This window comes from Tiliqua scincoides, chromosome 4 (genome assembly GCF_035046505.1).
Source record: "Tiliqua scincoides isolate rTilSci1 chromosome 4, rTilSci1.hap2, whole genome shotgun sequence".
Lineage (NCBI taxonomy): Eukaryota > Metazoa > Chordata > Lepidosauria > Squamata > Scincidae > Tiliqua > Tiliqua scincoides.
Window position 1 is genome coordinate 172,962,048 of NC_089824.1, and position 23,096 is coordinate 172,985,143.

The 23,096-nt window shown below is 42.2% G+C and overlaps 1 protein-coding gene across 2 annotated transcripts; it reads right to left on the reverse strand.

Moving 5' to 3' along the window:
- Positions 1-13,062: 13,062 nt before the first annotated feature.
- LOC136649492 (triggering receptor expressed on myeloid cells 2-like) lies at positions 13,063-22,893 on the reverse strand. Of its 2 annotated transcripts, none has more exons than XM_066626157.1 (5): positions 22,814-22,893; positions 20,125-20,469; positions 19,525-19,582; positions 15,320-15,480; positions 13,063-13,467 (listed from the first exon to the last, which is right to left on the reverse strand). In XM_066626157.1, the coding sequence occupies exons 1-5, from the start codon at positions 22,854-22,856 to the stop codon at positions 13,463-13,465; spliced, it is 612 nt and encodes a 203-aa protein (XP_066482254.1). In that variant the 5' UTR covers positions 22,857-22,893; the 3' UTR covers positions 13,063-13,462. The 2 variants fall into 2 exon arrangements, with proteins under 2 accessions (XP_066482254.1, XP_066482253.1); XM_066626156.1 differs by having other exon boundaries at positions 15,320-15,483.
- Positions 22,894-23,096: the final 203 nt, after the last annotated feature.

Genomic DNA, 23,096 nt, shown 5'->3' on the forward strand with positions numbered 1-23,096 from the left:
TGCAAAAACAAATTTATTCAATTACATCACTTAGAAAAACTGACATTTTTGTAAAATGAGGGACATTTTGCTGGGCTCAGGGGCCTTCCTGTTGCTGGCTCTGGAGTTCAGGAGATATCCCCTTTAGTCTGGGACTGCAGGCAGGGACTCAGAAACTTAACTGGGAAGGGGTTTGCTGCACTCACGCTCCTCTTCCAGTGGTCTCCTTTCTGTCCTTCCCCAGGTCTTGGGCCTTTGCCTTGGCCAGAAGTCTGGCAAGCTGATGGTCTCTCATATTCCCATTAGTGAAGGACCAACCCCATCATCATTGGCTTATTCTCTCAGCTTCGGCCACCACCCCTTCTGAGTCTCCACTCTCCCATACCCATAACCATGCTCCGCTCAGGCTGCCTGCCCCCTTGTTGGTCTGCTCATGGGGCTGACCCAGCCTGCCTGGTTGCAGCCCAGCCTTCAGTTCCTCACACTGGGCAGTGGGCTGCAGCCGTGCTCTATCACCACCACAGAGGGCAGGGCTGATATATTGAAGGTGCTTTCAAATTATACATAGAGGTGTTTGAAAATGGTTTTGTTTTCCTAAAATTCACCATGTGGTATGTTTTTAGGCACAAAAATATAATTACAATAATAGCCTCTACTTCAAGGAAGTTGGATCGTAGCTTATTATTGTCTATATACTATAGTGAAGTGTAGCAGCTTTCTAGGATTTCAGGTAGGGGTCTTTTTAAGCCCTATCTTGAGATGCCAGGAGCCATTTGGGTGTAATGTACTGTATCACTGAGCTACAGCCTCATCCCCAATACATACATTTCATAATATACTGCAGTTAACATTTACATTAAGAGCGTAATGTATCTAGCATGAATGAGAATTGACTTTTTAAGGAGCAAAAGCAACTTGACCTATTTACATTGACCTGTAACTAATATGTTACAGCAGTGACAATAGATTGCAATTAGAGATAAAAGCCAACTTTCTGTCACAGGCTGGTTTATGTTAATGTTACTTCATATTATAAGGCCAAGACTGCTCTCAGATACAGGCACCTGGCTCTGAACTGGCCCTAGTTTAACAGAATGGTTGATTAGCCTGTTATTTTTTTTTAATTTAAAAAAAAGCCTGACAGCAGATGTCAAAAAACTAAAGTAACATCTGGGATATACACTAAAAGCAAATACAACCCTTGGCACACTGCATGTATTTTCATTATTGCACTTGAGCAGAATCTTTATGGTTTTTAAAGTTAGGGTCAGGTTGTCTGATCTCTGGAATGCCTGATCCAAAGATGATGGTTGCATATTCCACAGATCCTGAACAGGATTGTACCCCAGTTGGGTCACCAGAATGCCTGATGATACTTGACCTTAGTGGAAAGTTTGTGTTGACATATGTAGCATCCTCTGTCTTTGATTTGGGGTTCTTCAATATGGCGTATACTGTATTCATTTCCTTGTTCAAAGAACAGTTGATGATGTTGCTTTCACGTATCTGAACAATTAAAAAATCAGTTTAAGGGTCAAGCCTTACTTCACCCCCCCAAGACTAAATTCTCATTCATACCATTGTGCATGGAGTTTTGCATTTTTCATCTATATTTATTTTTCACATTTTTATACCACCCTTCCTCCAAAGAGCTCAGGGCAGTTTACACAGCCAGAGGGCCACATCAAATATCTGGCTTGGTGTGGAAGGCCGGAAAAAAAATTTAAATATAAAATTTAAATAAATTAGAGATGGAATATAGATGAGTTAATAAATGAATGAATTGGCTCATTTATTCAACCTCTCTGGCCCTCAGAAGACCCTCCAGAAACGATCAGAGCACAGTTCTAGTCATGTTCAGTTGAGTGGACCAGAGGCTTTCAGGGGACAAGTGGTTGGCCGTGGGCTAGAAAGAGGCTTGGTGCAGGCCGCATCTCGTTCCGGGGCCGGAGTTTGGAGACCCCTGGTTTAGGGCAATAAAACTCTCTCTCTCCCTCTCTCTCTCTCTCTCTCTCTCTCTCTCTCTCTCTCTTATATATATATATATATATATATATATATAGAGAGAGAGAGAGAGAGAGAGAGAGAGAGAGAGAGAGAGAGAAATGTAGAAATGTTCATAGTCATAGCACATCTGCTGTCCCTTTCTGGCCACTCCTCCAATTCCTGTCTTCTGCTACATCTCCTCATAGCCTCCCCTTATCGTTCCTGACTCTGTTCCCCTGCATGTTTGAGACCTCCTGCTTCCCTCTTCTTTTGTCTTCTGTCTCACAAGGCTTGGTGCACCAACTCCAAGCGGCAACATCCAAGTCCTGCAGCAATCCTTAGAAGACTTCAGGGCTGCAATCTCTTCAGGCGCCCTTAATCTACCGGAGAAGCCAGAAGCTACAAGAGCTATACTGTGGACCAGCAGTCAATGGCTCACAGACCAATACTGGTCTGCTGACCACACTTTTAGAAGCAAAGCCCCAGAGCACTCTTGCCTTGCACAAATACATGTACCTCATGCAGCTTTTTATGTTACTAAAAATGGCACGGATGAGAAGCTGGGCATTATTTAGGAATGCTCAGAAAAGATGTTCTCAGATGCAGCTTTCAGTAATGGGAACAAATTTCAACAGTATTTTACAGATGTTTGCAAACTTTTAGGACATTAATATTTGATATTTATTTGTTAATCCAGATCCCAACACCCATGTAGATGCAATAGCAAAAATTTGAATTGATCATGATGTCTAGCAGAATAGTGCATACCTGAGTACATGTCCCTTCATGAATGGGTAATGTTCATGCTACTAGTTTTCCACAAAGAGGAAACTGCATATGATCAGAACTTCTAACTTATGAAAGGGAATCTTACCTGTAATGTTATTACTCTACAGTTTGGGTTATCACCAAAATTCAGGTCATCTGCTGCTATCAAGAAGAGAATCTCATTTTATTTTATTAATATATTCTACACATCTGTTTTATGACTGCAGTTTTCAATCATTAGTTTCTTTCAATTAACTGATTATTTTTTTATTTGTATTTCATTTGTATAATTGTTAGTCTCTTTGATCAGTAACAGAAAGGCAGGATATAGCTTTTTAAGTAAATAAATACATTCAATACTAATAAGGTGATGAATTAAAGACTGCAATAAAAAAAGTCTGAGCTGCATGAGAACAAAGTGATACATTAACATACCTCTCGTTTTCCTCTTGATGAGCATCATGACAATTAGCACGATAATTGCAATAATGATTATGCCAAACGCAATGGAACCCAGAACGAAGACAACATGGTAAACTCTGAAACAATCCACAGTACAGTAATCAATCCTGTCCTTGGGACTAAATATTAGCTGGTAGATTCTACAATGATTCTTTTGTTAGCACAATTTGCTTGGAGCAAACCATGCTAGAGAGGTGTGGAAAAAGTAAACTCAGCCCCAACCGCCCCTCCCACACATATCCCCTAATCTTCATTCTTTTAAATTATATATTTCATGTTGGTACCTTTGTTCATTCTCACTGGTTGTTGTCACAGTGCCATTATTTTGCTGTCCTGAAAATAAAGATATACCAAGAAAAGAATAAGATTTTTGGACTTGCCATATTGCTATCCTTTACAGCTTTTGGGGGGGGGAGGGGTTAGTAAATTTTGTCTACTTTGATGATTCTCACGATCATAAATCAATAAACAGTGACTACAAAGCAGTCACTGAATGTACAAAACACATTCTGTCTTTTGAAAAAACTGGCATTTTAATGATTTCTTTTAACTAACAGCTTTTTTTGTTAACCTTTAGGCACAATCCTAACCAGGTCTACTTAGAAGTAAGTCCTATTTTGTTCAGTGGGGCTTACTCTCAGGAAAGTGTGGTTAGGATTACAGCCTTTGGTGAACAGGTTTATTGGCAATATACCTATCATTTGTAGGCTTGTCTGCCTTTCTGGCATTCAACTTCTCTACCAGAGGTTTCAACCATGAAATCCCTTCAGTTCCAGGAAGGCTGCACCATGCAATTTGACTGCTGTAAATTGCAACAGAGTTGGGCCACTATCAGTGGTTTAAGTGGACAAGTATTAATGGCCCAGATATTGGCTCACTGCCAATTCCTGAGATAGCCTCTGTGCCTATAACCTTCATACTGTGGCGATAGATCAATTTTCAAGAGAGTTCTGTCATCACTTCATCTATCTGTCAAGGCAAACCGCACCAGAAACCTGAAGGGACGGGACCACCCAGACAGGGTAGGGTCCATGAAATATTGAGCTGGTCTTAGACCCAAGTTACCCCAGGAGCTTACTTTGTATATAGAATATGTCAACTTACAAGCACTCACCTTCAAGAACTATCAGTCTGACTTTTTTAATAGGGGCAATTTTCAGATTGTAAATATTCCCAAACCAATATGTCCCTGAGTCCGCTACTTGGAGTGCTGACATGCTTATAGAACTACAGCCATTGCTTGAATTCTTTAGTACAACTCTTTGGGTGGGGTCAGCAGTTATGTGTTTCCATCCTGATCCCAAGAGGCTTAGAGGTACTTCAAGGTCACATTCTTCCAGGAGTTCTCCTTTGCACCAGACTTTTTCTCCTTCCTCAGTACAGAAGACAATTCTGTTAAAGGACTGCCCTTCCATCATTGTTAAAACTTCTGTTATATATGCTGATTCATTCGGTCTTTCAAAGCCAAGAATCCCAGAGAAAGTCTTACTCGGTGTAAAAGAACCTGTGAAAAGAACAGAAAAAATACATAAAATTATATATAACTGTTAAAAACTTTTTGACATTTCAGATGAATAGAGTCACTATATCTGAATCACTAGATACCTACCAGTCAGTTTTGAACCTGCTATTTCTGGGCAAGGAAATTGATCCAGGGCTTCCTGGATGGAACCAATTACTGACACCTTTCATTTCATCTCCAGACTCAGTTTTAGAACAGAATAGCTTTGGTCACCCTGATGGATGATCTATAGCAGAGACTAGACAGATAAGGCAAGTACAAATAAGGCAGTTCTTTTAATGATCAGAGACCTGCATGATTTTCTATTAGAAAGTGAGGGAAAGCTGTGCCTGATTCTAGAAGTAAAGATACTGTACTGTGTAGACACTTACTAGGAGATAAGCAACTACAAGATAAGAAATAAGAGATTCAGATCCAAACCTTAAGGTCTGGGTATCTCCTCAGTGGGCTGACAGCCATCCCTTTCTCACTTGACAGCAAACATCAAAGGTACCAATTTTCCCAATTGTTGTTGGCAACCTTCAGTCTCGAAAGACTATGGTATCACACACACCTACACCCATATCATGGGTTTCAACTTAATGTATTTGACTTGATCTGAGGCCTCAGATTCAGGGAATTTGCTGTCTTACAATTATGTTGGCAGCTAAATAAGCTGTGTTCCACACAACATTGCAACCACCTCTCTTCCATTCACCTTGTACATTCACTTTAGTCTCTCTCTCTCTCTCTCTCTCTCTCTCTCTCTCTCTCTCTCAGGCAATGCTCTTATTGCATGAGAAAGAAACATAATCTCACTTTGTTATCAACTAGCTTTCTTTCTCAATTGTCAGGATTGTAAAAATAGCAGAAAATCTTGTTCTCATCAGTGAGATCTATCTATTAACATATTTATACACCAACTTCTGGCTCTCCAAAGGACCTCCAAGGTGACTTACAGAAATATCACTTAACAATAAGAAAATCCAGAACAGTAAAACAATACTAATGATAATTAAAAACTGAGAAGCATCATGGGAATCACATAAAAATGGGGGGTGGGAATGCATAATTTCATTATGCAGTTAATTCAACATCATACTATATTCTATATTGATGACCATGAAAGAAACCCGCTTTTGTCACTTACTGGATAGCATCAGCACTAACAGGAGACCTGAGAATTGCTCCATCCTATAGCTGAATACAGCTTGGATCGCAGAGCAGAGTAGTCAATTTGCCCTTCGGAAGGAAACAAATTCCCTTTGTCATTATCTGGGTTTGGAGTTGTGGGAAGATCCTTCAAACAAGTTCCTATTTTCAATGTTGAACCAGGATTGTGGGCAACTGCTGTCCAGATGTGCCCAAACAGACAAGGCACTGAATAGTCACTGATGGGGCCCATGCAGCCTGTTGCAACTGTGAGAAGGACTGTGGAAAAAACAAGACCATTCACAGCACAGCTAACAAAAACAAAGTGTTTTTTCTGTACTGCAAAATAAAACAAAATAAGCAATTTATTTAGAATATTGTTTTAAAATGTCTCACACACACACACACACACACACACCCTCAATGTTTTTAGTACTGTTTTATTTGTAAGTCACCTTGAGTACCCTTTGTGGGATAGAAAGGCAGGATATAAATTAAATAAATAAATAAATAAATACCACCTCAGAGCTGTGGTGGGAAGAGGGTTGAGGCATCCCACCCATCTTTTCCACCCTTTGTAGCTGGTTTCCAGCAAGCCAGACATCTTCAGCTCCTTTCCCCAAGAGTGCCACATCACAAGCAGGCAGGCTTTTTTGTATACCCTCCCCCACATAGCTAATGATCGTGTAGCCCAGTGCCAAGCTCAAAATGTTGCCCCAGAAGTGATGTCATGACCGGAAGTGATGTCACGCCTGGGCTTTAAAAAATTGAAAATTGGGAGGCACCCACCTCCTCCCCCAGCAGCTCGCCACCCACTTGTTCTACTGTCTCCCCCCAGTCAGTGGCATAGCTAAGGTAACTATCTACTACCTGGGGTCAAAGAAGATTTGTAGCTGCCCCCCCCCCCCAGCCAAAATCAAATTTAATTAAGTGAATAAATGAAAAGTGTGTCCCTGATCAGTTCAAGACACTGTGTTGGGGTGAAGAGGGATGGTTATTTTCCCCCTATAACCTCTAATATAAATAGGGCACCACTTGAAAAAGTGCCTTTTTACCCAGTTAGCAGGGGTGACTGTTTTATGATACGTGGAAATGAGAGCTGACTCATATAAACACCTTATTGGTTTCATGCTGCATCATGATAACATGTCATTGTAGCCTGTCAACATAATAATACTTCATTGGCTCTCAGATCAATATTATAAGTCAGAAGAGTTAAGAAAACTAAAAATCCAGTTTTTGTTCAGTAAGGCAGTTGTGTTTTCATTTGCTGGTTAATTTGTTCATAACTTTTGATAGAATACAGATATTCCAGTGCAGTTTGTTTCATTGCATTCTGCATCAAATTACCTTTCCAAAGATATATAACATGATATGCATACATACCAAGATTTTCACAATTTGGTCACTAGTCTCAAGATCAGCTTGATGCCCCCCTAAAGCTTGATGCCCGGTGCAACTGCTACCCCCTGCACCCCTTTAGTTACGCCACTGCCCCCCCAAGTTGGCCTTCCCCCTCCCTGTTTCCTCCCTGCTCTCCTAGGTGTTCCACCTGGGTGCTTGTTTGTGTTAGCTGAGGCAAACCCAGAGTGCCTGGTCCAGTCTTGTGAGTTCCCCAGCTTCTGGCCTCGCCATGAATTCTTTCCAGTCCCCGTCCCCATCCCCCGGGATGTCTGCAAATGGACACGGCTGCTTAGCAGGGTGGCATAAAACAACTACACCTCTGGAAGAGAGACTAGGGAGTAATCTAGTCCAGTGGTTTTCACACATTTAGTACTGGGACCCACTTTTTAGAATGAGAATCTGTCAGGACCCACCAGAAGTGATGTCATGACTGGAAGTGACATCATCAAGCAGGATAATTTTTAACTATCCTAGGCTGCAATCCTACTCACACTTACCCAGGATTAAGTCCCATTGAATATCATTGTTAAAAGGGGGGGCGGAGCCAACTCTCAGCGAAGTTGCAGTGAATTTGGGGGCTCCAGAAGGGACTGTGAAATAGATGTGTTTTCATGTGCCTAAACAACTAAGGCATGCTTCGGTGCCAGGAAGACACCGAAGAATTCAGTGTAATTCAAGAATAACAGAATGAAAAAGAAAAAAGAAAAACAGAGGGAGGCCAAGAAAATCAACAGATTTAAGAAGAAAAAGAAGAAGTGGAAGAACCAGTTGGAGGACTAAGAGGGAACACCAATAAGATAGAGTACAAAATAAGCAATAAGAAGAAGGTCAAAATGGTTGAATAATAAGTAGAATTTTTTTTAAATTATATTAAATCAAAATAGATGTAAATGAAAATTTGAAATATAAACATTGCGGAAATTTGGAATATAAGTATTTTGAAAATTAAAGTGGTAAATATATGAAATAAATTAGATGGAATTGCAAATTTGGAATATAAGTATTGTGTAAATTAAAGCGGTATTAAGATAAATAAAAGGGTTATTTTTTAAAAGAGAAGGTAAATAAAATAAATTATAGATGTCAATTTATTTTGGAGCAAATATTAAATCTGTATTTTGGGTTAATAAATATGTGGTGGATAGGCGAAGTATAATACCATTGTAATTGGAGATATTTGTTTTTAGATGTGATATTAGAAATTAAGGATCAGAGATTTTATTTTAGAGGTTAGTTTAGTGGTAAGAAGAGTCTATAAGTAAAAATTTGAAGCCTTTTTTGATTGGATAGATATGGAAAATGATATATAATATGTTAAAAGAGATATTGAAGGGGGTAATACCATTGTAATCGGAGACTTCTTTTTTAGATGTGATATTAGAAATTAAGAATTAGATAAGAAAGATTTTATTTTAGAGACTAGTTTAGTGGTAAGAAGAGTGTATAAGTAAAAATTTGAAGTTTTTTAATGATGGGATAGATAAGGTTAGAGGAAAAATATGGAATGTTAAAGTATTAACCAGTTGGTTAATGAATATGATAATTTTTGTATTGATGAATAATTCCATTTGGATTAATGTTTGTTGTAATCGATGGCCACCACCCTTGTGTGTAACCTATGTAGTCCTAGCCCTAAGTCTATCCAATTTTTCTTACCTGTATCTGTAATAAATAAATAAAGCATTGTGAAAAAAATAAAATAAAATAAATAAAAAGAATATCATTGTTAAAAGAATATACATAGTACAGGTCTGTAACATTTCCCCAAATGCAGTCACGTACCATGGCAGCATCAAGTCTAATCTATAAAAATAAAATATTGAAATGAATGGGGACCCACCTGAAATTGGCTCACAACCCACCTAGTGGATCTCGACCCACAGTTTGAGAAATACTAGTCAAAGCAGGAGAGAGCAATCCACAAGCTTTTAAACTAGGAACTGAATAGGTAACAGCTCCCCTACTGGTGGGCATGAACACATATTCACACACCCACTATTATTGTACAGGTCTAGTTCTAATTCATTCCTTCTTTCAACAGCCACATCCCATCTCAGCATGATCTGGCTGTGCTGTGGCTCCATATATATCATTGATATTTGGATGTAGATAAAGATATAGAGTTCATTGTTTACTGTTGTTAGGGGATGTCTCTAGTCAACAGCATTACGCAATTTCTGCCCAATGTTGCATATATCATATGCAACAGAGACCAAATGTGTACACCTGTGAGCTGGGCAAAAATGGGTTAAGGACATAGTAACTGGATGGTGTGCTCTAAATTCCCTGTGGCCTATTAAATTTGAGAGGCTTGAAACTGCTGTGCTAGGTGCTTCTTTGTTACTATCTAGATTAAAGCTATGTTTTATTTTAATCCAAATGCTGCTTATATGTCTTTTTCTAAGAACATATTGCAGGTTCAGCACAAGATCTTCTGATGCACCATGCTAACTGCTGCCTCTCTTACCCAATGATGTTCCAGCTTCTGCTTCTCGCACTCTCCAGTGGTCACCACTCCCCTGCCTTCCACACTACCTCTTTGTCATCCTTGTCTTTTTCCAATTCAGAGAGTGGAAGGAGGAGGAGGAGCATTGGAGGTATGTAGGCAGACAGAGATAGGCACAGGGTGACCAGATGCAATGGAGGACAGAGTGCCTATACCTTTAACCATCATATAGAAGAGAGAATTTTGGCAAGTGTAGCTCAAAATGGAAGGGTTTAAAAAGCTGCACCTGCCAAAATTCCCTCCTCTATGCAATGGTTAAGGGGATAGGAACGCTGTTCTCCATTGCATCTGGTCACCCTGGATAGGTATCAGTCCCCACACCAATCTGCTGCCTGAGGTGACCAACTTCTGTTGGCCTAATGGGTGGGGCAGCTGTGCAAGTGGGTGTGTTGATTTGGGTATGATGATGGTGGATATTCTTTTCTGTATCACTTCATCAAATTTTGAGGACAGCAACATTGTTTAAAAAAAATCATTGGAGATACTTTACTGGTGCCCAACAACAGGTTAGTGTAGCCATTTTCAAGCACTGTGCTGCGGCACACTGGTGTGCCACGAATGGTCCCCAGGTGTGCTGTGGGAGTTTGGTGGTCATTTATTAATAGGACCATTGGGGATATGAGCCCCCCACCAACGACAAGGTGTGCCTTGTCAATTGTCCAAAAACCGATGGTGTGCCTTGACAATTTTAGTACCTCGTCAGTGTGCCAGGAGACGAAAAAGATTGAAAATCACTGGGTTAGTGAATATGAATATATGAACCAATATGTCACTTGGGAAGTAACCCTCAGATATTGAAAAAAACCACAGCTCAAACTGTTAGCTAGAAATCATATGGTGAAGGAGCCTAAGGGGGTGAGTAATCATTGTACATAGAAAACACTAATGCATGTAGCCCAAAATGTTTAAATTATGTTTTTATGATACTCAGTGATCCATTAGACAAATTACTGCCTACTTGACTTTTCCTTATATCCCTACAAGTAAAAGGGTTAGCAAGAGACTTTTGTTTTTAAATGGAAGCTGAAAATACTGAGGGAAGGCCTGAAGAGGGCCTTCAAGTTGCTCCTCTTTGTGGCTACTGCCCTATTGACTATGGTCAACCTTCATACTCAGCATGGCCATGTGGCCTTCTTCATAGGGCTGCAAACTCTGGCTAAAACAGTTTTAGAGTTTTCTCCAACATGATGTAATGCTGGAAATTCATGGAGGCTTTGTTAAAATATTCTGGATTGCTGTCTGTAGTCATCTAGAGTTGGTTCCTACAGACTCCAGGCCAATCCTGGAGGGTTGGTAACTCTCTTCATGTTTCTTTGTTATGCCATGAGGAAATATTTGGTAATCAACCGTTTCATTAAGCAATAAGCTCTCTAGTTAGGAGGCATAAGCATAGTTTAGGTCTGGTGCTTGTGTTGAAAAGAACTCGAAGCCAGTGGTGGTATTGCAACAGGAAGAAAGGAAAAACTGCAGCTGAGGCAACTGTGTTGATCTATTTCTGTAGCATACTGACGGTGCAACTAAGAATTGGGCCTTTGTCAGTTGCATCCCTACGGGGGTGTGGGCCACATCTGGTGACGTGCATGGGGGGGGGGGAATGATACCATTACTGGCCAAAATTTTAAAAAGATTGGTATTTTGGAATAATACCATCACGTTATATATTATTTGGTGCACGCTTTCATGCAGAATGCAGTGAACCAAACCATATTGAAATATCTCTATTCTATCAAAAGTTATAGCAAATAAAACCAGTTGGGCAGGGTGATGGTGCGTCACCTTGCCCACCCACTTCATGGGAGGGGGTCCATCATGAGGGTGACTTGCTGCCTCCCACACTGGGTGACGCAAACCCTAGTGACGCCATTGGCCTTTGCAACCTGAATTGTGACGAAATTCCTCGTAAGGCTCTATGTTTGGGTAAACAACACAATTTGGTGAAATTCCATTAACTGTACCTTACCAAAGCATTTCCCAGCAATCTGCCTACAGCGTTCAATAGACTCCAGATCAGCAATTTACCTTGAAAAGCCTTGTGTGGCTGCTCCCACTGAGAACCTACCTTCTCTGGTCCTGTTATGATGTTTAATCCCTAAAGCAGTGCGTTCCCTGTCAGCCACCGTGGGCCAGTAGCAGGGGCCTTCCAATCCCTGCCCCAACATGCCTTAGAGTGAAGAATGACATGGCACACAGTCCAAGTGCAGAGTCACTGACTGCACCCCTCCCTTTAAAGACAATGACCAATCTCTGACTGAGAATCTGGCAACACTATATGTAAGCATTCCACATGGCTCCCATGTAATCAAATACAGAATTATGCTAATGCTGCCTGTGTATGACTGTACTTTGTACCATGGTTAAGAGCATTTAAATCAGACAGGACTCTTTGAAATGCTTGCATAGGCAAGTACTTCAGTACTTATTTTTGTGGCTTATCAGGCATATCTTCAAGGTGGGGACAGGGACTTCATCCTGTTCTGGTCTTGCTCCTGAGAAGTGGCCTACAATTGACTGCCTGAAGTGGGCCTCTTCACCCTGCATCATTGTAGAGCTGTCTCTTATTCTGACCAAAGTACCCAATTCTTTGAAGCAGAGTACTAACTGATTCTGTGCACTTTTCAGTTAATTGTACTTTAATAATAAGAGATATGACAGAGCTGTAATGACCTGTTTTCTTTTCCTTTCAGAACAACAATTATTTGAAGTACACCCAGACGCAGGCCCCATTACCTTCTTCTGGTCTTCACAATGGAATATGTAGAGCAGGCATTTATGTCAGACAGGGCCAGCCTATCCATGAGGCCAACTGAAGTGGCTGTCACAGGCAGTAGATTGTTGGGGATGTGCCCATCTCTGTCTTCCTACTTGCCACCACCTCCTCCTTCCACTCCCTTGATTAGAAAAGGAAGATGAGGACAGAGAGGAAGAGAAAATGTGGAGGGCTGAGCTAGAACATTGGAGAAGCAGAGGCTGATACATCATTAGGTAAGGGGGGCAGCATTTGGCATGCTGCCTCAGGTGTCAGGAGGTCTTGGGCCAGCCCTGATGCCACAACAATGGAAAAGATGTTCTCTTCGATGTCTTCTCTCTTCAGATGCCACTCTCTTCAATGTCTACAAAGGAGTGTACTTTGGGGGTAATGTAAGTATCAGTGTTGTACTGAGGAAATGTGCAATATTCATTCCAGGTTCACTGGTGCAGGTTCATTTCATGGGTGACCCACAAAGTGTTGTTTGTATGCCTTGAAATAGAACTCTTACAATCTCCAAGAAAGAACTTGAAGCAGTTATAATAAAGCATTTGTTTTGAATTGTTGTAATTATATACATTTAGTTGCAGCCTTTCTTGTCTTTTTTATACATAATGATTATTCTCCACTCTTTGCAACAGAAAGAGTTGAGTGGAGACACACCATAGCTGCTATTATGTGTTTTCAGTTGTTCCCAAGATAAAGTACAAAGGTGCCTCTTTGTGCAGCATCAGTTTGAAACTCTCTACAGCAAAGCAATTTTTGTTGATCTTGCTGGCAAGTCCTGACTTTGCAAGTGCAAACACAGCAGTCCATGTGTTGAGCATGGGGCCACAGGACAAAGCAAGCAGATCATACGGTCTATGTCTGTCAGAGCCACTTCCATGCACCTCTCTGTGAATTCTTGCTTGTTCTTCTCCTTCCTTCCATCACCTCCAGTTATACCAACCTTTTCCTGTTATGCTGGAAATGGAGATGGGTATATGAGTTATAAAATGAAATGAAGCAGAGAGACAAATAAAACCCATGGTCACCATTGCTAAACAGAGGGTCTTTTCTGTCCTGCGCATACTCTAGCATATTACCTTTTGAAAAATTACCTTTCAACTGGTGATTGTAAAAAAAAGATTGAAAAATGGAATGGCAGTGTTTCTCAAAGCTCAGCAACAAAAGACAACTCTTTCTCAAGTGTTTCATTTTAAGAACTTGTGATTTGCAAGCACGTTGCATAATTTTGTGGTTGTGACTCATTTAAATGTTTGAGTTAGCAGTGACAGGGATTTTATCCAGAAGGCACAATCAGTGAGAAGGGTTGCATTGCTGGCATTCTCTAATATCAGTTCCCAGCACTTTCCCAAAACTACAGTTTCCAGGATTCCTTGGGACAAATCCATGAGTTTATGGTGTGACTGTATCTCTGTCAAGGTTGCCTTAACTATGCAGGCAGATAGTTCTGGTGCTAGATTGCTGGCAACTCGGGGCGAAGTTTTTCAGTGGGCCCTCATGGTGTCTCCCACCACACCCTGGTGACTACAACTACCACCAGTACTGACAGTTTATGAATGGCCTGACCAGGTGGTAATGCCAATTACGGATTTGTGCCTGGTGCCACCTAGTGACACAGGACCACAAAATGCAGCCCCCCGCCTGAAAAATGACACTTCTAGTTTTCTGCAAAAACTGGAGCTTCCATTTTCAACATTTTGAAGGCCCCAGAAGGCCTTCTGGGGACCTGGGAGGCTGCAGGCAGCCACCTCAGCCCTTAAAAGGCATTCTAAGGCCTCGAAAATGGGCCCAGAAAAAGAAAATGACAGCGGGGGGAGGGTCATGGCACCCCCCCCCGTGGGATGCTGCAGAGCATTTGCCTCCCAGACTCCCCAGGTACACCAGTGCTCTATGTGCTGATGGGCATAGAGCCTTGACCAGTCCCCAACCTGGTCAGAGTCTGGTGCCATTTCATCTGGCAGAGTAAGGCAGTCACCTGGGACAGCACAACTCAAGAGGTGCCAATCCTTCTGAAAATGTAGATGCCTGAGATCGCACAATGTGGCCAGCTCCCTACAGTAACTGAAAATGTGTTCCAGAATTTTGTTATGTTGCATGAGAGTTGAATTGCACTAAGTTCTGAAACTGCTTTAGGAGCAGCTTGACCACACGCGTAGATTAGGCAGCTGCCTGGGGCAGCAGGGGAGATTTTTGATGCTGAAAGCAGCAGGCAGATTTTGGTTCTCATGCTACTGGTATCATTTTTAGCATCCCTGTGATCTTGCAAGGAGATCTGGGATACATGCTCAATTTGCATGAAAAGACCCTCACCTGATCTCAACTCTAGCTTCTCTAGGTCAGTGTTTCTCAATTTGTCCCCAATATACCTTCTCATAGACTATCTCAAGCACCACCAATACTGGTGATATCAACCCATGGCTGTTCCCGATGCGCAGAAGCTTCTAGAGAAGGCGGGAAACATTTGCACTCTTACTGGCTGGCAGCTCACCACTTGATTGTCAGCAACACTGTTGACAATTAGCTGGTGAGCAGGAGCCTTCCTGAGACAGAAGCTGATTCTGTAACAAAAATCAGCTTGGGCAGCAGAAGCAGAGCTTCACAAGGAGAATCAACTTCTCATACCACTGGACAGCAGCTCAGACACCACTGATGGTACACGTACCACTTGTTGAGAAACACTGCTCTAGGTTGAGGCAAAACATTAAGCCTTGCCCCATCCCTGTTTTGCTTGTGGCAGCAAATAACAAAACAAAAAAGCCCTTAAGATAGTCTTGCTCTCAGTCTTTCACACCTCCAATTGTGACATCACCTGCGATGGGGAAGAGCTGATGCTCATTTTCTCTTCTGTTCTCATCCTCAGTCCTGTTCATCTTGCTCTTGACAATAATCAAGATTAATGTTGCAACCAGGAGTTTGCAACCCAGGAATCCAGCCAGAAGGAAGTAGAGATTTATGCCAACATCTGATGGTCTGCTTTGGGATGACACAAATGCAAAGTTATATGAAGCATGGATTCTAGTATGTAAACATTTATAAAAATAAAGGAGGAAGGGAAACAGTTTCCAACAAACACACCCCCAGTTAAAAATCCTGAGTTTCCTTAACACAACTGTTATTTTACTTTGTAACCAGAAGTCTTATACAGCATTCAGTTCTAACTAGAATGCATGTTTTCTTGATTTAATACTGCCTACCATAGATAGTGAGTATGTGTCATGCTCCAGGGATTAAAGACCCAATCCTATCCATGTGATACACTGTTGGATCCTGAGGTCCACCAGCATACTGAGCAGTCTGCCATCACGGAAGTCAGTCTGTGGAGCACTGCCTGCTGTGAAAGGGCTGGAAGACAAGTGTGTCAGTGCTGCACAGTCCAGCTGTCAGAGTTTGTGGTAGCAATGGGGACAGATCAGGGCTGGGATAAGGACGGGGCAGGATGGGGCAGATCTCAGTGACAGCAGCAGATGGCCCAGGCACACCCCCTTTAGCCTAAGATCTACACTAGAAGAAGAGCTGGTGTAGAGCTGAGTAGGGGGGCTCATAGGGGCCTATGTAGTGGACAGAGAGTTAAGTAAAATTTTTCTTTACTTACCACTCCTATCCAGACTGGTACCCAGCTGGCTTGCAGGCAGAAGTGGCCACAGTGTCAATGACCATGCAGACTGGTGCAGGATAGGATTTGGGCCATCAGTTTGTGAATTCCGGCCAGACTGGTTTTCTTTATGTAGAATTCTCAATCCAAATATTAATCAGTTTGTTGTTGTACAGAGGTATGGTTTCCCAGCTCAGGTGCACAGTGACATGGATGCCTTGCCCTACTCTAATTATCACAGGGAGGTATGATTTGATATGAAAATGTGCTTTCCTAATTGACTTTTCAGTCCTCTTGTTATCTTGGACCTTGTAAAACATTTATTGGTCCACATCAGAAGGGGAGGGATGATCACCCTTAACCCGATCCTGAGAGCTAAAGAGAGGAGCTCCAGCCCCTGGGAGACTGAGATTAATTTTGCTTCCTTTGAGAAAGGGCCAGGCGAGATCTGTACTCTGCGCCTATGGGATAAATTCCTGTTTCTTTTTTTCTCTGTAGCAACAAATTTGGGAGTAATGGCAGCCAGTCATTTTCTTTTTAGGCCCTGAAATACATCTGGAAAATAAGTTTAGTTCCTAATTCCAAGAACACTGTACTTTACAGCCTAATCCCACACAGGTCTACTCAGATGTAAGGCCTACTGTGTTCAATGGGGCCTACTTCCAGGAAAGCACACAAAGGATTGTAGCCTTCTAGCAAGTATGTTCCCTACCCCTTTTGAAAATAAATATTATTTATGTTTTTAATTGTATGCGATTGAATTTCCTGTTGATGAACCTTTTTTTAATTAGCTACATTAATGTGAAACTGGATTTGAATCTATTCACCCACTTGCTGTGTTATATGCCGCTGCCAATCAGATACAGTATTTTGTTTTTTTATGAAACCATCAGAGCACTCCAAAATGACTTGATTCTGGACTTTAGAGGGTTAAGAGAAGGACCTATCTGGGGTGGCAAGCACCTTGATTACAGTTTGGGGATTTTTTTGGTGGGTGAATATCTAAGAGGTTGTTTGTTTCTGGGTCTCCCACACTCCCCGTTAGTTCAAGAAAAATAATAAAATTATCTAGAACAACCCGCATGGTGCAACATATAAATGTACATTAAATATAAATAATGCATTAATTACAGAAGTGATGAAACAATGGAAATGAAAACCACCACATAATAATAGTTCCATTCGTCATTAAGTAAGGCAGTCAGGAATAACGGTCTACAATTACTTTTGAGCTCTGCTGGTTAATCTCATGTACAGTAAGATAGATCACTGAGGGCCAAGCTAGATGTGATGAGACAGTGGAATGCAGTGAGGTTTTCAAACATAAACTGGTCAGCTGGCTTCCTCTAGTCCCTGCTGTGTGGTCTGAAGGCACATGATTCAACAGCTTTGCCAAAATTAAGCAAGCCTGAGTCTAGTCAGTGTCTGGATGGCACAACACCTGTGATGATGTGCCTTGTCACCGAACTCGGTGGAGGATGTGGGAATGGAAGTACAATACTGCTCTCAAAATTTACTTGGAGGGAAAAAAGTCAACATTTTTGAGCTTGGTTAGATTTATGAGGCGCTTTCCCCTCCCTTCACAGTTCATTGTGTCTTGAAAATGTTGTTCCTGTCAAGTTGTATTTGTTTAACACTCCTTTTGGCAAGAGTAAAATCCTCTTGACTGCCAAGAGTTTGCATTCCACACAGGAGCATAAGAGTGGGTGGAAAGCCTTTCTACAGGGACTGGAAATACTCTGCTCTTTAAGGGCCAAAGTAGACATGATGGCATCAGAACAGAGTGTCAGGGTTGAGTTGCTGCCACATTCTTAGGAAGTGGGGAAGGGAAAGGGGCTGCAGCAAACCTCCATTCCATCCACCCATCCTTTCCTCCAAAAACTGCCATTTTTCTCCTGATTAGATTCTATAACTGTTAACTTCCACCAGAAGAAAAACCAGTTTTAAAGCATGCATTTGAGAGGAAAGTGCAAGATTCAGCTTCCCCTTTCTGTTTTTCTGTGTTGCTCTTCAGATCTCACACCCTCCAACCCACCACTGCTTTATATGGATTCAGCAAAACCTCATTTGAGTCATGCTTCCATCCTGTCTATTTGCACCCAAAACATGGCAAATAATACATCACTCTTGAGATGTCCAAGCTGGAGAGCCCTAGTGAGTTACATTCACAGCAATTTATTAAATCTCATGGTAGTGGTTCTATTTGTACCCGCCCTCTGTGATTTGATCGCAAGTGTGGGAGCTATAATAAGAATTGGTAATTTCTGTGTCAGAATAATCTTGCATATCCCTGGTGAGATGCAGTTAAAGAGAGTGGAGGATGTCTCCAAGGAAATATAAGATTCCACAGGACCCCAAATTTGTGTTTTTTCCCCCTTCTCTGCACAGGGAAGGAGGATGAATAATATGGTAATTTTGTAGGGCATGGAATCTCACCTCTGCCTAGTTCTGCAAATTCACTGGGCACACAGGGAGGATCCCAAGAACTACTCCCAAGATCCTCTTCATCCTGCCAGTCTTGAAGATCCAATGGGCAAAGGTGGAGGACAAGGGAAGGTGGTGGCATGGGCAGGACACACACACACACACACACACACACACACACACACACAGGATTTGGGCACTGCTTCAGATCTGACCTTTATTGAGTGCATGGGCATTGCTTGTCTATTCCATCTACCTGTCATTGGCATTTCTGGCCATCAGTCTTCATCACTAACCATATTCTAGTGCCCAATCCTATGGGCCTTTGACAACAAAGTATCTCCTGATATGCTGTTGTAAAAGGTCCAGTAATTGTGTGAAAATCGCACCACTGCCAAACCACTTGCAGCTTCTACCTCAGAGCAACAGTAGCTCTGCACTCCTGCTACTGTGGAGTTGACTCTGGTAAGTCATCAGCAGGGGCATGTCAAGGGCTGGGAGAGGGAGGGCAGAGGACAGTTCAGGAGCCCCCAGTGACAGTGACTTGTGCCAGGATCCTATCCCTTCTTTCATAGTCTGTCCCTCCCCTTTCTTTTCTTTTCTTTCCTTTCTTTTCTTTGACATATGCCAGCTCCATAGCTGGCATGGGTCTGAGTAAACCCATAGGTGGCCAGAAGGTCTATACAGAGGTAAAAAAAAAAAAGCTTTGTTTTGCCTTCTGGTTGCCCCCCACCCCATAGCATGGTGCGCAGACTCTGTTGGTGCAGCTGCATGCTATGGACTGGCAGAGGATAGGATTGGGCTGTTAATTATTTGTTTTGAAAAACAAGGCTCCAGTTGTATGTTCTATTATTTTGCCTTAGTGTGGTGCCATACCTGATGCTTTCTACTGACTGTGTTCTCTTCAGGTCAGTGTAGCCAGGGTTGGTAGGATACACCTCAAGCTTTTGCATATTTTTTTTTGTAAAATATTCACTGCAAATGAATATGTGGATTACCTGGAGATGCTGTGTATGACTCTGGGCTCCTCTTCTGCCTCAGTCTCCCATATGCCTGCTGGCAAAAGCACAGCAATTTAGCTGCCAAAAATAGTTGGAGTGAGACAACACAATGTTAAAGAACAGGTCATTATTACAATCAGTAACGGACAGCTGGAGGGCAAATGTACGATGGGGATTAAAGCTCAATGATCTGTGACCTAAAGAATCTATTTCTGTAAAAGTCGGGAAGGCTGTTAGAAAAATGATGGGAAAAGGCTCTTACTGTTATTATTTAAAATACTTATATACCAGTTTTCAAGAGCTGCTGGGGAAAATACTATGCTTTTATATTTAGCAAGGAGAGAGCTACTCCCTCTCCTTACTAAATATAAAAGAGAACCATTAATTAAAATGTGCCACTTTGCCCCATTAACAGGGGTTAACCCTTCATCATCTTGCTGGTTTTTGCCAGCTGTGCAAGATTTTCAGGGCTACATTTTGGACATGTCTTTGAACAGCAGGACTGTGACCTTAACTGGGGTAATAGCACTGTGTCACAAACCTGACTATTTAAACAGCAGCTCTCACAACTGATTTACAGACATACTAGAGACATACCTGGCAGAACATTCACCTCCACCTTGCACAGGGTGTTCTTGGTTCCCAAGAAGTCTGTCTTGCACTGGTACAAACCGGCATCCTGCAGCTTGAGAGGGTTAATGGTCACTGTGAGGATCCCCTCTTGGATGTTGTCAGAGATGGAAGTGGTGCCATTCCTCTTCTTGAGGAATTGCATCCAAAAGCGCCGGGCACTGACAATATACTGACACTCTGTCTTGCTGATGTGCTTGCACCAACTCTTCTCTCTCCATTGGTTCTCCTTGGGGTTGTAGGTGCAGTTGATAGAGATGGACTTCCCTTCAACACCATTCACCACTACAGTCTCCTCTGAAACATATGTTTCTAGGAAGGGGATAAGGTATATGTTCCATTCTTCCATTTTTGTCTTAAGAACTGAATCAGTTATGACATTGACACCACCCTTCCCACAGATACTGAATGACCCACCTGTTCCAGGCTTAACCTCCATGAGTTCTGCATAAATGAGGAAATGATACCTAGATGCAGGAGGATAAATTGCTGAATTGCGTGTGAGTTGCTCTAGTAGTCAATAACTGTGTGAATTCAGCTTGCACCAGGCACTGAGTTATTTAAAGTTTCTTCAGACAGAGAGGGCAACCCACCCACCAGCTGCATCACTGTAGGCAAGAAAATTGGGCTCTGTTGACAAAAATGGAACCTAGGGGTTATATTAGACACTTCATTCACACATACCACTTATGGGACAGAGTATCCCAATATGAGGGCAGGGGATGAACAGCCTGAAACTCAGCCACTAGTTATGAAAGAAGGTTGCATTTATACATGGTAAAAAAGTTAGACAAAAGATGCGTTATACCACATGGGAAAAACAAGGAAGACAACATTAAAAAACAGAATATTATGAATTGCAAGGAAGGTGAATTGGTTTAAACATAAACTTCAGCACAATCCTTGCAATTCTATATGTATTTACTTGGAAGCAAGTCCCATTCTGTTCAATTGGACTTACGACCTAGTAAGTGTGTTTAGGATGTAGCTCTTCGTAATTGGCAATAAAGGGTATGCTATGTCCTGCTGTTGCTTCAGATAGCAGTTTACAGAAAGGGTGTCATTTTTCCTTCCTCTAATCTCTCTAGCATGTGCAATTGTCTTTTTTGCTTCAGGTGCAGATTCATCCAAGTCAGGTATTATGCTATGCAATCATGAGTGTTCAGTGGCTGATCTGCCCAGATGGTTCTTCTGATGAGCAAAAGCTCTTGACCAATCTGGTTAACCTCTGACACCATTCCTGATCATTACTCCTGCTCCTGTCCTACAGACATAAAGAGATTGATCCCTTTCCTAAGAAATGCTACTGACATTTGTCTACTCACTTCTCTCCATTCCATTCTTCAGCACAGAAGCTACAGTCAATCATCACTGCCAAAGTCTGGAACCTGTAAGTTCAGATCTCTGAATTGTGGAAGGATCGTCTAAGATGCATGCTTTGTAATTTGGCCCTAGGTGCAATGGAAGCTAGACAAGTTCTGCTTAGGACTTCATCTGTGCTCCAGGCTTCACTCCCATCAAAAACCCACATTTTAAAGCCCACATAGTAAATTGATGAATAAGAAGACTTTGGGCCAGTTTGGAATGGCAAGGTTGAGTCATAGTACAAGAGATTCATATTACTCTCTTATCATTCCAAGGTAAGAGAGGACTATGACTGTGTCATATTAATGTTTTAAATGACAAGAGGGATTTCTCCTTGTCTGCTTCTGAGCCTCCCAAACAGCTAACAGGGTAGACCAGGGTTTTCATCCTGTGGGCCCTGGCCTGTTTCCCCTTAAGGGGGAGGCAGAGAGGAGGCAGTGGCGCGATCCCCAGGATTGCACCACTCAGGGGGACTGCAGGGGCTTGGGTACACTTGCCAGAGCCTCCTGCAGCCTCCCCAGGGTGCGGGGAGCCCTACACGGCTGTCCGCAGGGCTCCCCAAATCTTCATAAGTGAGAGTGGAGCAATTGCACTCTGCTTCTGCTAAACCGGAAATGGAGCGCAATTGCTCCACTTTCACTTGTGACACATCGAGGAGTCCTGCGGACAGCCGCGTACGGCTCCCTGCACCCCTGAGAGGCTGCAGGAGGCTCTGGTAAGTGTACCCAAGCCCTTGCAGCCCCCCTGAGCAGCACGATCCTGGGGATCGCACCGCTGCCTTCCCCCCACCCCTGCAAGGACTTACTGCAGCTTTCAAACTCCCTGGGAGTTTGAAAACAGCAGAGGTAGACTATTGCAATCTTTAAAACACACACACACAAAGACAAAGACAAGAAGCTTATATGAGAATGTACAGGCAGGCTGACAAATGCATGTCATCAGGTTATTTTTCAGCACTTCACTTGAATGGGCAAACTAGATATTATAGCAATATGACCTCTGCCATTCTAAATTCCTATAAAACAAAGGGGTGGAGGCCATTGATGAGCAGGAGGGGAAGCTGCATCTCTCTCTCCCCCCCCCCCAAATCCATGACTTTCTCCTTGAAACCACTTCTGCCCAGCTATTTGTCTCCAGGCAGGAATAAACTCTAGTCTTGGAGCTCCATCAGGAGAAAGATAACTGAATAAAGGTGCTTCAGCCCATATTTGTCCATACTATATATTGGACAATAAGCTATTCCTATAGCCTGCTAATCACCCCTCCATCCAGAGGGACTCTAATTTCATACCTGACAAGGAGATCAAGAAGATGAAATGCACAAATTTCTCCATCTCTGTCCAGGAGATCAAAAGAAGAACGTTCCTCACCAAAGGATGGGTCTTGCAAAAGAGCAAATCTTATGCCTTACTAGGCACAAAGGGCTAAGAACAGGAACTTCTGCTGACCTCCGTTTTGGATTAAGCAATAGTCTGCTGAAAAGTCTTGGCTGAAAATATGGGCATCAGCAATGATGTATAACAAAACTTGGCCTGGATTCTGAAAGGGGGCATCATAACATTCGTACTGACTGT

Excerpts from the sequence above, each read along its gene's own strand:
- LOC136649492 (XM_066626156.1), bottom strand. The coding sequence starts at position 22,856 with ATGGAGAAATTTGTGCATTTCATCTTCTTGATCTCCTTGTCAG. Across the intron at positions 19,583-20,124 it reads GGAGGTGAATGTTCTGCCAG|CAGGCATATGGGAGACTGAG; the intron begins GTATGTCTCTAG and ends TGCTTTTGCCAG. Across the intron at positions 15,484-19,524 it reads GTCATACACAGCATCTCCAG|CAGACCATCAGATGTTGGCA; the intron begins GTAATCCACATA and ends GTCATCCCAAAG.